The 16594-nt window shown below is 38.4% G+C and overlaps 1 protein-coding gene across 1 annotated transcript in view; it reads right to left on the bottom strand.

Annotated features, from left to right (window-relative positions):
• Positions 1-2595: 2595 nt before the first annotated feature.
• LOC139694663 (zinc finger protein 704-like) overlaps positions 2596-16594 on the bottom strand; it is an 81809-nt gene continuing 67810 nt past the window's right edge. Inside the window, exons 2-5 of the mRNA XM_071593158.1 lie at positions 11248-11348; positions 9935-10200; positions 9721-9845; positions 2596-9161 (exon numbers count right to left, since the gene is read on the bottom strand). Of these exons, the coding sequence (XP_071449259.1) occupies positions 8991-9161; positions 9721-9845; positions 9935-10200; positions 11248-11348 (663 nt within the window). The 3' untranslated portion in view covers positions 2596-8990. The remainder of the gene's footprint in view (positions 9162-9720; positions 9846-9934; positions 10201-11247; positions 11349-16594) is intronic.

The following is a 16594-nucleotide window of genomic DNA, read 5'->3' as shown; positions in this document are numbered from 1 at the left end:
ATCTAAATCTGAACATCTGTTTGTCTGTTTCAATCTTATGCCATAAATTGTACACAGATTGAGTTGAAATTTACTACAGTCATAGATAGGCACCTTCTTCAATACATACACATATTAAATGCTTGATGACCCATATGTAATCTAACAATCATAATCTTTATTAATCTATCCCATGGTGATATCCCTGGGGATGTCTTAAAACAATGCATTGATATAATAAGATAATGAATGAGTAAAGAATGGACAACATTACTTTTAAAATGCAATAGTTTCAAAGTCCAGCTCAAAACACTCATTGATATGAGTACAGCAGGTCAGTGCACAACCATTTTTCAATTACATATTTAAACCTTTCACTGCTAATTTGAGTATGCCTTGCTAGGCATTTTGTTGAATAATTTTATTACCAAATTATCAGATTGGTAGTAGGTCTTAGACAGCTTACACTGGTTTATATCAAGGCTGTTTTGATCTTGTATTATATGAGGGAACTGATGACCAGATTGGGCATAGATCTGCATAGCACAAACAGGTTGTAAATAGTTTAAATTTTCAAGTTTTTGAATATAGGTTTTCAATGCTCATGGGGCCCAGAATGGCTTAGATTCCTCATTGCCTTTTCTTGCAGAATAAGTATTTCCGTAGTTTCATTAGCATGCATTTCCAGGGTTTATTCAAGATACATTTATAGATAATTAACTCCTGGGTTTAATGATAGCTATTGATCTAACATTAAAAATAGAATAACACAAGGATAAGTTGATCCTTTTATATTCTTGGATCAATATTTTTGCATTGAAGAGATAAAAAATTGTGTGATTTTATATGAAATGTTACGTAGAATTTTTACAATAATTTACCTTTCTCTCTTATATTCATCTTACCTTGAATGAGTTCCTCTTCAACCGGTAAGGTATCAAACTGGATCCCTGCCAGCATTTGAAACAAATGCAAATATACTGCATGCAGGAACAGAATCATTCAGATAAAAAGGTTTTTTGGCCTGACTATCATTTTTATGCAATGTAATGAATGGATATATTCAATCCCTATTAATTTTGGCATAAAGTGATATTGAGGGGCATAATACCATATTGATATTATGCCAATATTTAGTGATGTTATAAACACTAAAGTACATTTTCTAAGACAACAGTGAATTGTTCGAAAGTTCAAAGAAGATCACTAATCCACTTTGAACTTTGATCAATTGTCTGTTGTCTGTGTGAAACTTATTTTAGCTGACTGAGGAAAGTATCCAAGGCATCCTCCCTTTGCAATAAGCTCAAAGTATTTTTTTAAGTTTAGTAAAGGGCTATGCTGAAGTTCATTTTTTTATACATTTATAGAAACATAGCTGCATAATTTTGCTTTGGGGTAATATCTCCAGGTTCCTCATTAAGCCTCTGAATAGGATTAAAATCGGACAGAGAACATTCATATCATTTTTAGTATTCAGTAAACCTTTGATGGAACTCAATGTCCCTACACCATTTTTGGCCTCAGTTGTCAAAACCAATTACTTGAGGAATTATAAGTACTAAGTGGCTCAAACAGTGAAATTTCACATAATTATACCCTATGAAGATTTTATCCTAGAGTCTTTTCCTCTGATAATATTTCATGGAATTACACCTACCTTAAATCAAGTAATGTTTTGTTTCTATAAAGTTTCAATTTATTTTAAATTTGCTTTTCTCCTAAAAGTGTAGTTGTGGATTTTTTTACTGTTTTCCTCACCGTCCTGTTTGTCATCAAATCTATTTTTAAGGTTATTTCGATTTTTCCTAACTCATCCATACATTGTCAATTAACTTGTGGAAGAGACAACATATATTTAATTCAGCAGTATTGCGCTGCATGAAAGAAATATCCTCATCACTCTCATTCACTTATTTTGAACAATTTGTAAATAAATATAACAAATAAATCCACTGTAAACAGAATTAAACCTGAACTAATGAAGTTATTATCAATCAAGTGCAAAAAGAGTGTGAATAGGTTTATGAGTCATAATTTGAGATTGTCAGCTGTTTCACATGTAATGGTGCATACGTAATATTTCCATGCATTGTTTTAAATTTTAAATGGGCTCCACTGCTATATTTCATTGAAGTGCTCATCTTCATTTGTTGTACTAATCCTACTTCCTGTAAATCTTGATGGCTATGTTCTATGCCTGACAGACGGAACAATTTAACAAATAATTAAGTCAATAAATTATTCTAAAGGAGTCCATGGCAGGACAGAGATGAATGAATTATTATTCCTGGGTTTTTATTGCATAATTTGATTTTGAAGGCAACAGTTTTGCGACCTGTGATTTGCAATCTGGCCACCTTAAAAAGGAGTGGTATATATGGGAACCATCTCTGATTGGCTGTTTCTTCTTCAGGGTAAAAATCATTGTGACCTGAAGAATTTTCTAAGAAACATGATGGAACTATTCTCCATGTGATCAAATTACATGTTAAAAACCTATACAAAGGAATGCTTTCATCTCGAGTGCATTTGAAGTACTCAGGGTTTAACTTACTTTTGAGTTAACCTGTATTGTGTTCTGGGTTTAAAGAATAAGAAATAAATGCATTATTTAAGATTGATCAGGAAAATTATTTATTGATACAAAACTGTATCAAATTACATATAAAATAACATTTTTGCCATGCTGTAAAGACAATTTATATATATATATTTTATGTCTATGTGCCTGAAATAAAGGTAGTTTTACATTTTCATTTCAAATCATGGGAAAATACAATTTGTATTACAAATGTACATAGAGTTTGTCATAAGTATTAGAACAAAGTCCAAATGAACAAAAAATTAAAGGTGCGGATATACGGCACCGAGCATATCCTTGCTGCCTACTTGGTCGCAGCAAGGATTTCATTTTTCACAATTGAGCAATCAAATGGCCACTTGAAATGCCCTTTGAATATGCTTATCTTGTATTGCCAAAAACAAAATATCCAGCACAGTCACAACTTTTGTTGATTTAAAAATGTGAGCCATCAAAATGTTTTCAAATGTGGTACGTAGGCCTATCTCTTAAATAAACGTACATAAAACATGAATTTTTCACAATTAATATTTTGAATTTTTTCATAAAAATATTACAAAAGGTTCCAAAATATTATGTTTAAATATATATATATGTATATATGATTGAGTATTTACTACACTTAAAAACCTTCATGGTGATATTCATCTTCATTTTCATGGACACATTATAATAGACATTGAATTTCGATATAATGCATTATGTTGCTAAGACACAAACCCACAACATTTTATGGCTCAGTCAACACCCTGCTCTAACTCTACCAATCTACTATGCATTGGTGGAAATGAGATCTGGGGTATCTATTTTCATTCACTTTTTACACTGTACAACAAATATAATACAAGTACTTTTATTAAAGCTACGGTATAACCCTCCTTGCAGCTCAGTGCTGACATCTATAGAAATTTGGTCAAAATTGGGAACTGTACTCACATTCTGGTATGAATAAAAGGAATGTCACGTTCCCTTCATTGATTAATGTGCAGTTCACAATCCTTCCCATAAAGACAAGGAATCTTATTTTTGTTATCACAAAATAAAATAGAGATATTTCAGTTAAAGTTTCATTTACACTGCTACAAAAATAGCAATTGATGGATGCAGATAGAATTGAAACCTTGACAATGAGTACAATGGACCATTTTGCTCTACTCCACTGAGGCAAGTGGAGTAGGTGAGACAAAGCATCACTCGTGAGGGAATGTGACACTTTGCTTTTTCACCTGCCGCCAAAATAAATAAACCCACGCGAGTCACCATGTTGGAAGTTGAGTTCCGCCCACTTTGAGATTGCCCTAATTGCTAACCCAAAAGTATTGCTCACACCCCCTGCCTCTCAGGCACACGTGTTTAATTAACTCTGGTGGTTTGGCTCCCGCGTTAATGAGATGATGAGCCCAGTGGCTCATTTGGACCCTATGGGCCCAATGGGCAACCAGAAACAAACATTATATTGTTTAAAAAAAAATTCCACTCGGAACTTTACAGGAGATGGAAAGAAATTTTATATATATATATATATATATATATATATATATATATATATATATATATATATTAACAGAAGAGAAATTTGATAATTTTGAAACTGTATTGTGGCTCTTAAGAACAAGGATTTCTATTGGATGGACTAATTCACTGCCAGCTCACTAGAGCTTTAAAATATTACTTCAGCATGCAATATTTGGATCATATTATATTACCTTGGTTAATCAGTTGGCTTGGCATATTTATTTTTCCAAAAATTGCATTCCCAGAAATTGAAGTCGATGTCTGCTTGCAGGCATTGTATTCATTGTCACGGTTAATGAAGGTAACATTCAAAGCCTCTAGTTTAATGCAAACATTCCTTCCTATGAACACCAAAGCTAGACGTGAGAAAATTTTGAATGAGATGTGAACAATGACCAACTTTTTAGAATCTAATCCACTCACTGAATGTTCAAGCATGATTGAGACACCATTACTGACCAAAGAGCATATATTTTTGTGAACACAGGACGAGTTTTTAATTCACTAGGAAACCATATTCAAGAGTTCTATTGAACAATAGGATAGTCTAAATAGTGCTGAGTCATTTTATAATCATTTGAGTTTAGCACAGATTCTTTCCCTTCACTTCCTCACTTGGCAATGGACATACAAGTGATAAAATCTTATCTATTTCTTACTTTCACAAAATAATAAATTTTTCTGTGGTAGGTAATAATCATGCATATTCTTAGATGCTTACATCATATTCCACAGTAAAAACAGTACCTGCTGCTTTTCAAAGGAGGTATTCAAGTAGCCAATTCACTATATAAATACACATTCATATCTTTATATAATTATTTTAAATTTCAAATACATATAGTACATATACTTTTCTTCTTTAATTTTTAGTCCTAATTTGTTATTAATATAAAAGATATCATATTAAGTTTGATAGGAAGAAAAAGTGTTCATTTTTACAATCCAATTTTGCTTTGCCACATTGGTTTTGTATGCTGAGCTAAATCTTTTAATGTTTTTCAATTTGAAGAAATTATTACTAAAATAGGCAAAGATATTATGGCATTTCCATGAGAACATTTTACCAAGCTAGGACTTTTATATGTATTGCAAAATTAATTGTTTAACATCACAGTCACCATTTACTCTGATGAGTTCAAGTGGATTACTATAGCAAATATCCAAAATATTTGGCTCATTATATATTCTTACTTTGCAAATTTTAATTAGGCCAATTAATAATATGTTATCAAAGCAATTCATTGTCCCTAAGAAATTCATATGGGGGAACAATTATTTTTAGATGTACAAAAAATTCCAAAATGTATGAAATGCAGCAGGAAGCAGTTTACAGTATATATTTTCAATGGCCATAAATACTCTCTTTACGTATCATTTCAATTGTCCTTCTTTCCTCCATTTTTATATTCTTGTCTTATTTAAAAGAAACTAACATATAATTTTGATATGAGAAAGTTACAACTTCTGCCATACATTCATCTTTTACCATTATATTACCATTTACCTTTCAATTTATTGATAGGTTATAGATAGGAAGTAATTATTGATCATTGAATAATACAACCCTTATTGATGAATCATGAAAAATCTTTTGGGTATTCAAAATATTCAGAGTATTCTGTATGATCATCCATGTTGCTTCGAAGTTTAAGTTGATAAGTTACTTTATTTTGAAATATTTTTGGCTTTTCATCAGCAATAATTTCTGATATTTTCTCAGTATTAACACAGTTCCACTAGAATGGTCAGCAAGATGAGAAATTTGAATTATTCCCGCATTACCACTTTTTGTAATTCAGAATAATTTGTAATGATCAATAAAGCACTGTAGATAACGCATTTCATTATTTAGATAATTGTGACTAGCATAAAAAATGATCGTTTTACTTTCACTTATGAGAAAAGATTGTATTATTCCATAAGTCAGTAAATATTTCCATCGCCCCAAATCAATGACCACACTATTTTATATCATGGACTGTTTTAATGGAAGTCCATACAAAAAACCTGCTATCAAATACCAATAAAATATTAAACCTACTGAAAGAGTTTTTTAAAAACAATACTTATTATGAAATATTTATGTTCCTTAAGCATGGAAGGAGATCACTTCGATTAAAATCATATTTTTAGGAAATATTAACTATGACGGAATAGGTAAACACAAATTACACAAAAAAAACTTTTACAAGCAACCTTAATGATATAAAAATATTGTGGTCACTTCCTTGGGATTTCAACAGGACAACTACTTTTATACCATCTCTTTAGTTTTTGTAGGAACAGCAAAAATTTTATTAATGCATCCATCTCAGTTTTCTTTGCTATTTGATTATAAATGCTCTCTAGTAATGAATTCAATTTCTCAGTGTACAGAAGTTAACACAGACACATTGATTATAGATAGAATAAAAAAAAAGAATCTATCAACCTATTAACTTACTTAAATCAATGGAATAATAGTTCAAAAGGATATAAATAAACCAAAGCACATTGCTAACGAATACCAAAGGATTCATCAGTTTGGAAAAAGAAATCTAAAACATAAAATACATTAGATCTACAATGATTACAGTTTAAATGTATGCTTTCCATTTTAACAACCACCTTTTTAAAAACGTGGACCTACATGCAGAAAGGACACGGATTCAAGCCTCAACTACAGCTTACAAAACGTTTCTGCTCCCCACCTTTTTAATGATGAGATGATTTTTTGGAAATACAGAAAAATTTCCAACAATGATTTATATTTATAATTATATATATATATATTTATATATGTATATATCATGAAATTACAAAAATTTATGGTAATGAGTAGGTAACTAAAATAATTAAAAATGAAGTCATGGACAATATTTTTGAGTTTACTCTATGAAAACAAAGACACATTTTTATACAGCATTACAAAGATCAAAGCACTTCACACACTTAATTTCTTAAGGGTAAAGAGAGAAATAAAATGAGAAATATATAATAGAATTTGTGTGCCTTTGGGAAGGATTACTCAGTCATGGTGCGCACACTTCCTCTCCCCAACGCAATGCAGTACAATGAATTTGGAGCTGCACCTCTTTAGAAACCTTCCATCGTTCCCGCATGCATCACAGATATTATACTGATAGCAACCTTAACCCACTCTGTTGAGGACCATTATTATCTAATAGCCACCGATTAGAATTATTATTATCATCATCTTATATTAATTAATTATTTGGTTCTTTATCAAGATTGTGCAGTATATTTGTATATTTGAACTTCAGATCTCAGGGCATGGTTTTTCGGCACCAGCATATTCCTCATTGCCGTGGCAGTTAAAGCATGACTTTGTGAATTCTTTCATTTTGCTCTCATGTCTTTTGTTTACACTGTTGCGACACTTGCACCATTTCTTCCAAGGCCTGTAAGTACATGCCAATGTTTCCAACCCCCTATCATACGTTATCTCTATATATATATATTCATATTTATTCCATCCTCTCTTTTTATTCTGCATATTGCTAACTATCATTTCACACCTCCACTTTTCCTTTTAATCTTTTAGGCAATGAGTGTGTGTATATCTGAGGTATAATTTTCAACAGCTAGTTGGCACCTGTTGAAAATGCTTTTTCAATAAAACATTTTAAAATTGTAACTATTTTATCTATACAACACTATGTATAAGAGAATGCAAATCATGTGGATAAAAATTTTACCAAAGACTTTGCCATGTCACAGTTAATACACCCACAATATGATTTGCATCCCATCCATATTCGTATCATCTTCCATATATGTAGATATATATCTGTCTGTGTGTGTATATATATATATATATATGTAATGTATATATATTTTTTTAAATCTCTTTAAGGCTTCATCATCAAAAGCCACATATAGGAGTTTAAAATCATTGTATCACTCAATCATTTTAGGCATGATGTAAAATATCCTTGCCATGCTACATACATTTGGTCAAACCACAACATATAGGTTACAGCTCTATTCATATCCACATGCCTCGGCTTGAAAGCTTGATAGTCTTTGGTAATCAGTTCATTGCATCCCACATGGATTAGCAATAACTTACTCCTTTACTTTAGCTCTTAAGAACATATGAGCTGCCAGAGAGATCATACATTGAATGTTGATCAAGTGGCAATGATTCCATTTCCATTCATCTACACAACTTTTGAGCTATTACTCAGAGTTGGACTCTGGAATGGCTGTGAATGATTGGCATCAAGGAATTTGTCATGCACAAAGCATGTGTATCACATGTTTTTGCCAGGCTGGTCAAAGTTGCAATGCATGAGGCACCCTGGGAAGAAAACTACACAATTCAATAAATTGCACCGTGCTTGTTTCCTACATTCATCCCACAAACCATCTCACTTTTGTCTTTACCTGGCAAAAACTACATTAAAATGGCAGTTGCTAATGGGTATAGCTTATTAAAGGTTATTGCATAAACTAATTCATTTCCTGGAGACCCTTTGCTTCGGACCACAGTAAAAATTTCACCTCCGGATGGAACGGAAACGGTTGAAACTCTCGTACAGTCCAGCAGTGAGGTGCAGGGGGGAGGGGGGAGATCATCTCAGCACCTCACCTCATGAGTCTACGAGTCAAGAAACAAACAGAAACCTCTCTCTACCTGCTTCCACCATGTGGGGAAGTGACAGGAAATCATTGTCCCTCTTCCCTTCCCACTTTTATGTACAAATCCAGGTGCCCCCAAAGAACCCACTCTTGTGTCTCTCTCTATCTCCTGTGTGGCGGTGAGAGTCCGTCAAGGGTTAACTTTGTGTTTGAGACTGGATGCCAGGACGGTGGTAATTAGGCTCACAGAAAATAAACAGGGGAGTCTCATGGGGGGATTTGATGCCCCCTTTCCCCCTTAGAGTAATCGACCGCACGCCATGGATTAGTCCCCAAATCGACTGCACGCCTTCTTCCACTTGCACTGTGTGCACCACAGCTCGCGGTGTTCCATGCCATACACCTTACGACACTTTTTTGTCTCACCCCGAACCTTGCGGCTGGGGCTCAGTCCAGAGGGCTTGGGGCTCAGCTTCAGGTATTTCTGGGGCGATGCCTGCAAGAGAAGCACCAGCAATGGAAGAGATTAGCCGATGGGACTCGGAAATAGGCACAGACTGGAAGAGATCATCATTTTAAAGTTCTAGTTTAAAATTTACCCTCTCTCTCTCTCTGAATCGCCAACACTAATCTAACAAACAATGGAGACTAACACTAACAACAAACTAATGGAGAGCATCATTGATTTATTTCTTTCGAATACTTTCAGCTAGCGGGGAATAAATGGAAAGGAAAAGGGATGATTCAACTCTGTTTAATTTAGCATAAACAATTGAAAATAATATAACAAGTGCGACTTAATGATATATATGCTCATGCTCCCAATCACACTTTGAATGTTTCAGGATAAAAATGCAACAATTTAAGCGAATCCAGAATTACTAAATTTTCACCAGATTATTTTGACCCAAAAACACTTCCGAGGATTATTACTGTTATTGCAGTCACATTTGAAACCCAGGCAGATCCCCAACAAATGACTGAAAGCCGCCCCGCGTGTTTATGGACCCCTAGTGCCACACCCCCGGCCGAATAACAAACATCAGGGTACGTACCGGCGAGGTGATCGTGGGTGGACTGCTCCACATAATCGTCTCCGCAGGGATGTTTATCGGCCCCGCCACTTGGTGGTTGTGCCTCTGGGCCGCAGCAGAATGCAGCTGCCTCTGGTACTCGGGATCTGCGGGGATGCAAGAGAGTCAGCCGATCAGGAGCCGTCACACTAAGGGTATGGTGGGGTTGGGTAGGGGTGGTGGGAGGTGAGCGTACCTTCGTGTGGTGGCCTCGCCATGTCCCGGTGGGAGAGCGTGGGCGGGGATGCGATGGGGATGGTGGTGGGAGACACGGAGCCCGAGTCCACCTTGACGCGCGCCTCCGCTTTGATGGTCGCCGACTTCTTCGCCTGGCTCACCCCGTTGATGACGGGCACCCTGCCGCTGTGCGCGACGCTCGACGCGTCCGCCAACTCCACCTCCGTGTAGTAGAACTCCTCCTCGTGGTCGCTCAGCTCGGGGTCGTCTGTGTTCTCCCGCGGCCTGTCGCCATGGAACGAAGAGCGAACGAAACGGCTCGTCAGTCGAAACGAAAGGAAAAAAGACTCGTAAGCGCGCGCTCCTAAGACCATCGAACTGAGCTCGATTGGTGAAGAGCGCTCCTCCTATATGACACACTGACTTCCTAAGTATAGGGATGCGGAAGTTCATGGGGGTTAGAGTATATGGACTACTGGTCGGAGGGCCTGGGTTCAATTCCCTGGCACGCCTTGAGAACTTCGGTTTTCTCCAATATTTCATTCCCCTCGTCCTTAAGCTATCAATGCAAATCTGGCGGTCCAATTATCACTTTTAAAGTAAATGAGGGACCTCTATCGTAGAGTGGAGAAGATTCTATCAGTACGCGCTTTCCCTCTCTCTCTCTGAAGAAATATATCGCGGAAGTGCTCGCCAAATAATTAATAAGTGACATTAAAATTCCAAATACATGAAGATGATTTTGCGAGAGGATGAATGAAACACCATGGTTAATGCAAGCGGAAGGGAAAAAAAATTAAAGGGCGGAAAATATTTTCAGCAGCATTCTTACGTTTTGAGCAAATTTTGACCACAATTTAACATGATTAATAGTCTGACAAATGAATGAATTTTAGAAATATGCTTAGAAGTAGAATTTTTTTTTAACTCTCGCCAGGAATACTTATTTATTTTAATTGATTATTTGCATCGGACAATCTGCTAGTTGAAAATCACAAGTTTACAGAGTCTCTGGTCACCGGAAACATTTGAGTTATAATTAGCTTTCTATGCACTTAATTTAAAGACAGACAATTATGTGCTGCCGTCAATAAGTATTTAAGGGTTTTTGCACGAATTAAGAACGACTAGTCGAATTCTCTTGACGAAAAGCAAATATGCGCTCCCAAGCAACATATGCCGTACAGGATTTCACTATGAATACGGCTGAGACCGAGGTTATACAATAAAATAAATAAGTCTCAAACAAAAATATTCCTCAGAGAAAAGGGGTCGCGATGCTAAAGCACTATGCGTTTGAAATATTACAGGGTTGTCGTTTATGACACTTACCCGAGGTGCGAATTCCTGACGTGCTGTTCAATTGTGGAGCAGGTTGTGGTAACGAACTGGCAGCCCGGCCAAGTACACTGGAAAACCGTGAGGCTCATAGGCTGCTCGACGCGAACATGGAGGGAGAAACAGGAAAGTAAACATCATTAGCCGGAAATAACACTGGAAACATGAATTTTTTACAGTATCAGTAAAAGAAAAGAGAATTATTTTGTCCCATCACGCATTTACGCAGAAGTATACGTATTTAAGAGCCAACTTTCCGCAATGGACTGGCCAGTGGCTCCCACTCGTGGGAATCAATTCAGAAAAATCATTGAACACTCAAAATAAACGAGTGCAACCCACACACAAACCCTCCACTTCATATTCGTAATTTAGGAATCTTTCCTGCATAGTTCCGGTGAAAAGAGCAAGCTGAAAAGGTTTCAAAATGGTTTAGAAAATCTAAAATCACCGAGGGAGGATAAAATGAATTTAAAATGCCACCACTTTGCAATATATATTCATGTAATTCATAGATAGCAACATAAGATCAACTTTTGTGGGCCAGCAACCAAATCAATATGATGGAAAATTCATCCAGAGCAAGGAGAGAAAAAGGACGTCACGTAAAGTTGACGGCGAAAGACAAGATTCGAGCGGTGTAATCGATCACGAGTTTGGGGAAAGGGAAGACATGAACCTTGGCAAATTAATTACCTAACTCTCACACCAATTTAGATTTGGTGAACATCATTCAAAGATTCAAAAATGACTTCATCAGTAGCGAAACAATGAAAGTGACGGACTATCAATAAATAACCACACATATGGAGTGAGAGTCTAGGAAATAGCATCTCATTTTCATAAATGCATATAATGTGGTAAAACCACAGCTTCAACTCGTCGACGGCGACAGCAGTGAGGTGAAATGTTAATACCCTTAATTAGCAGCGGATGCATTACGCATGTGACTATCAATGATGAGAACACCTTTCACGAATGCACACGTCATTTTAATTGTGACATCACATTTGTCCTAACACGAGACTTGCAGGAATAGCCGATGTTATCAGAATACGTAATTATTTAGTAATTAAGTAAGCGAGAACGCACTTAATTTGGTAAAGAAATCATAACTGTTGCGTGACATATACTAGATAGGATAGGAGGATAGACGTAGACTGGAGGCTTTTGAAATGTGGATGTGGAGAAGAATGGAGAAGGTGAAATGGACAGAGAAGAAAACAAATGAGGAAGTACTTGGTATGGTGGGCGAAGAGAGGGGTTTGTTGGGAGCAATCCTATGGAGGCAGGAAAAGTGGATGAAGGGGGTGTTGACCGGCAGTGGGATGTTGAAGATTGTGATAGAGGGTAGAATGTTGGGCAAAAGAGGAAAGGGAAGGAACAGGATAGGGATGTTGGACGGGATGAAGGGAGGAAGAAAGTACTCAGAGATGAAGAGGGACCTGATATAGAGTAGGATGATGGATTTTGTGTTTTGTTAGGAGTAATAAAATATTTGTTTGGTAGTTGTGTCCATCGAAAAACCTACCTTAACCGGTAGATTACCTTTAAAAAAAAAAAATATATATATATATATAGTATCACGTGCAAGTTTGCACATGTCGACCGCACTTGAATTCTCTCTCTCTCTCTCTCAATGAAGGATAAGGAGAAGAGAAGGAAATGAAAAAAATTGGGCAAAAAATCCAAGATAAATTTAGCATGAAATTCGGAGGGGCATTATGTTGCGATGAATAACATTTAGTGGTGAAAAAATACACAACTTGGTAAACACAAGATCATAACGCTTCGTCTCTCTGATATCAGGGCTGCAAACGACATTTTCATGTTAATGCGACCACCGACAAGTAAGTTATTTGGCCGCGCAGATAGATCACAAACTTCCGCGAGATTTGGCCAAACTTAACTTAAATAACATTTATCCGTGGTGATTATGCACCCCGCGAGTCCTCTTATGTACGCATTCAGTTTCCGACGCATCGCAACCTCGGAGCGACTTCCTGAGGAAGGGTAAAACGAATTTCTCCGCAGAAGTCTCCCCGGGAAAAGTTACGATGAAATTTGCATAACGCTTCGGCCTGATTCCTATTATTTCCCTGCCCTTGTCGTTCGTTGCTACGCGGACTCCGAACGAGGAAAACATTGGCACCGCCCGCGTAGTGCACGCGGGAGTCACAACTCGCATTATTATTGCTTTGGCTTCACTGTCCGCACCCACTGCCCCCTCCACCCCCACCCCCGTTATTATTGGCTTCTCCCTTCCACCCTCTCGCACAAACCGCTCCTCATTATTTACGTTTTCCACATCCCTCATCCCCCGACGAGGAGTTTTCGGGGGCGGCTTCGCTTCGGAAGAGAGGGGGTTGCTGGGCGGTGGGGCGATGGGGTTGGGGGGCGGTGGGTTGAGGGGGGGAGGTTTGAGGGGGATGGGAGCGACGGGGTGCGTGGAGGGGGAGGGTGGGAATGTGGGACGCCGGTTGCTTCGAATGAGGTCAAAACGCCGGCCAATCGGGGAGATGATGGTGGCGCTGGCGTCGGCGCACGGGGTGCAAGCCGCGGCGTATAAAGTCAATATGAGAAGAGGGGATGTTCGGGTGAGAGAAGCGGGGGGGTGGGGGTGGAGAGAGCGCCAACTACCCCCGAGAGCGCCCGGAGAAACCAAAAATGACAAACGCCGTGCGTGAGTCGACGACTATAATTTTACGGATATGGAGCGCGGTTACGAATAAGCGGGGCAATTCCCGAACCCATTCCGGGTGCATTTTATGAGGCCTTCATGACCCGCCAGATTACCAAAACTCTTAAAGCGCATTCTCAGCTCATAAATCTCTCAAGAGGACGAATTTAGGATACCCCCCTGCCGAGTGGTCGTTAATTTAAAGTTTTCCCGCGCCTACTTTCAAAGAGAGCGAGAGTGAACTTTGCCCAGTTGTTTTTTTTTTTAATTTTTTTGCCAAGGGAGATATTTTTCGGAGACGTGTCGACATCGCACATTCGTTGCAGCTGGGCGACAGAAATTTGACAAATCGTGAACGGCACGTGCCCGGAGATTTCATTTATGTCGAAGGGAAAAAAAATGAACCCCGCACTTCCGCACAGGTTGGTCCACAAAGTGCGTAATTTGATAGGCGTATGTTCGAAAAATTGCCGTAAGCCCAAGCGTGAAACAAATTGCGTCGTTCAACTGACGTGGTGGGATGGAGGGAAAGGAAGCAGCTCCCCACTTCACCGCCGAGTTGATTTTTAATACGGAAGTCTCCCGACCCCTGCCCACATAGCAACGCACTCCCACGCCATCCCCATATGCCCTCAAATTAGCTCATTCGCCCCCTCCGCGCGATCCACCAATCAAGAGTTTGGCCCCTGACTCCGTACTCCCTAGGAGACCATGGCACGTGATCCACAAGGCACGAAACAAAAGAGAGAGGGAGAGGTCGTTATTTTTCAAGTCGCACAGCTTCATCGCCCCCGAGGGATGACGATGGGCAAGGGAGGGAGCTATCCGAAAGGGGTCGCGGTGGTCGGGGCGGAAGGGGTTAGGGCAAAGGGTGGTCACGTGGTGCCCCCCCTCACCAAAGTCACATCATGACACACATACATATATATATTTATATGCATATACACGAGCGGTACGCGCACATCAGAAGACCCCAACCGTTTAATTGGAGTGAGCCACCACAATTAGGCGTTAAATATTCGAAGGGGCCTCTCGCTTGGAAATGAATAAACTGGGCAGCGTTGACCAATGCAAGAGCGAACCCGAAAAGCAGAGGAAGCGGGCCGCGTGAACCAAATCAGAGTCTTAAAAAAATCACGAAACCCTGAAGCAAAACAAAATATGAAGGAAGTCATCACCGCGGCTCAACCTGAATATAAAACCAAAACTGGAGCATTTTGGGGAAGTTATTTTATTTTAAGCTGTGTATAAACCTAATTTAATTAACTGACACATTTCATAATCCTTGTTAATTCATTCAACAGCATTAAAATCCCGGCATAATGAGAACATGCGATAAACGGTTTTGAAATGACAACCAAATAATGAGCCGCTGAAGCCTGTCGCTCAATATCTATTCTCCACGATCCCATTTGCGTCTATGGAGGAATGCAAACAAAATGGCAATTCATGGAGATTTTTAATCATTTAACATGAATGAGGCCGCTGCTGGAGACTCAGTCCCATACCGGTCCATCGTGGTCACCCACACACGCATGCATCCGGAGTATTATTACCATTAAGAGCCATTAGTCATATCGAATGATTATGAATTTTGATGAATCCAGGGAGTAAAAACAACCATACTTCTTAGCACCGTCGGAAACCACACTAAACGCCCCGAAGTAAAATAAACTATTCCTCAACTTCACATACTCCCAGCCTACCTTTATCCCGTTCAACATGCCTAGTCCTTTCCTCCCTCCGCAGCGGTCACCCAATAGTCTCATATCCTCCAGTCTTCAAAATTAAATTTCCATTCAATATGCCCCACACGAGTTCTTATAGACTTCTTTGGATTCTCCCAACACCATCTCTCCTCTCCTGCCTCGTAAACTTGGCATTTAAGACAAGTGGATAAACAGAGATCAGTTGCTTTCGAGACTTGTGTGCAAAGGTGGATGGAAATATAAACATTAACGTTCCCGAGTAGCATTTTTCAAAACGTCGAGTATAATACGCACTACCTCAGTCCTTTCCTCATTCTATCTACTTATATATATATATATATATTTATATAAGAGGGTCATCCGGAAAGTAGTACCCGTTCGTGAAATAAAGACACAAAAGTAAATATTAACAAACATAAAAAATTTTATTTGAAAGAGGATACTTTAAACTACTTCTCAACATAATCTCCAAGCAAATTAAGGCATTTGTCATAACGTGTGACAAGTTTCTGTATTCCTGCTGCATAGTCCTTCGCCGCCAGCTCATTGAGATACGCGAGGGACCCATCTTGCACAAATTTTTGCATAATGCAGATGGTGTTTAACAATTTCATGAACAATTGTTCGAGAAACATTGGGAAAATGCTCACAGATGTCATCAATTGTGACGCGCCGATCGTTCCTCACGAATTCGTCAACTGAGCTCACCAGTTGGTCTGTAATGACAGACGGTCTCCCCGAACGCCCATCGTCGTGTGTGTTCCCCCTCCCCATGTTGAAGTTGCGACACCACCGCCGAACAGACGACTCGTCCATTACATTGTCTCCATACACCTCCTTTAATTGGCGATGAATATCACATGGGCGAACGTTTCTTGCATTGAGGAATTTAATCACTGCCCTCACTTCACAACTGGCGGCGTTCTCAATTTTTTTAAACATTGTAAACAAT

The sequence above is a fragment of the Hetaerina americana genome, unplaced genomic scaffold (assembly GCF_022747635.1).
Source record: "Hetaerina americana unplaced genomic scaffold, ioHetAmer1.1.p SCAF_52, whole genome shotgun sequence".
Lineage (NCBI taxonomy): Eukaryota > Metazoa > Arthropoda > Insecta > Odonata > Calopterygidae > Hetaerina > Hetaerina americana.
Note: the sequence above shows the minus strand (reverse complement) of the source record. Positions and strands in the feature narration are given on the sequence as shown.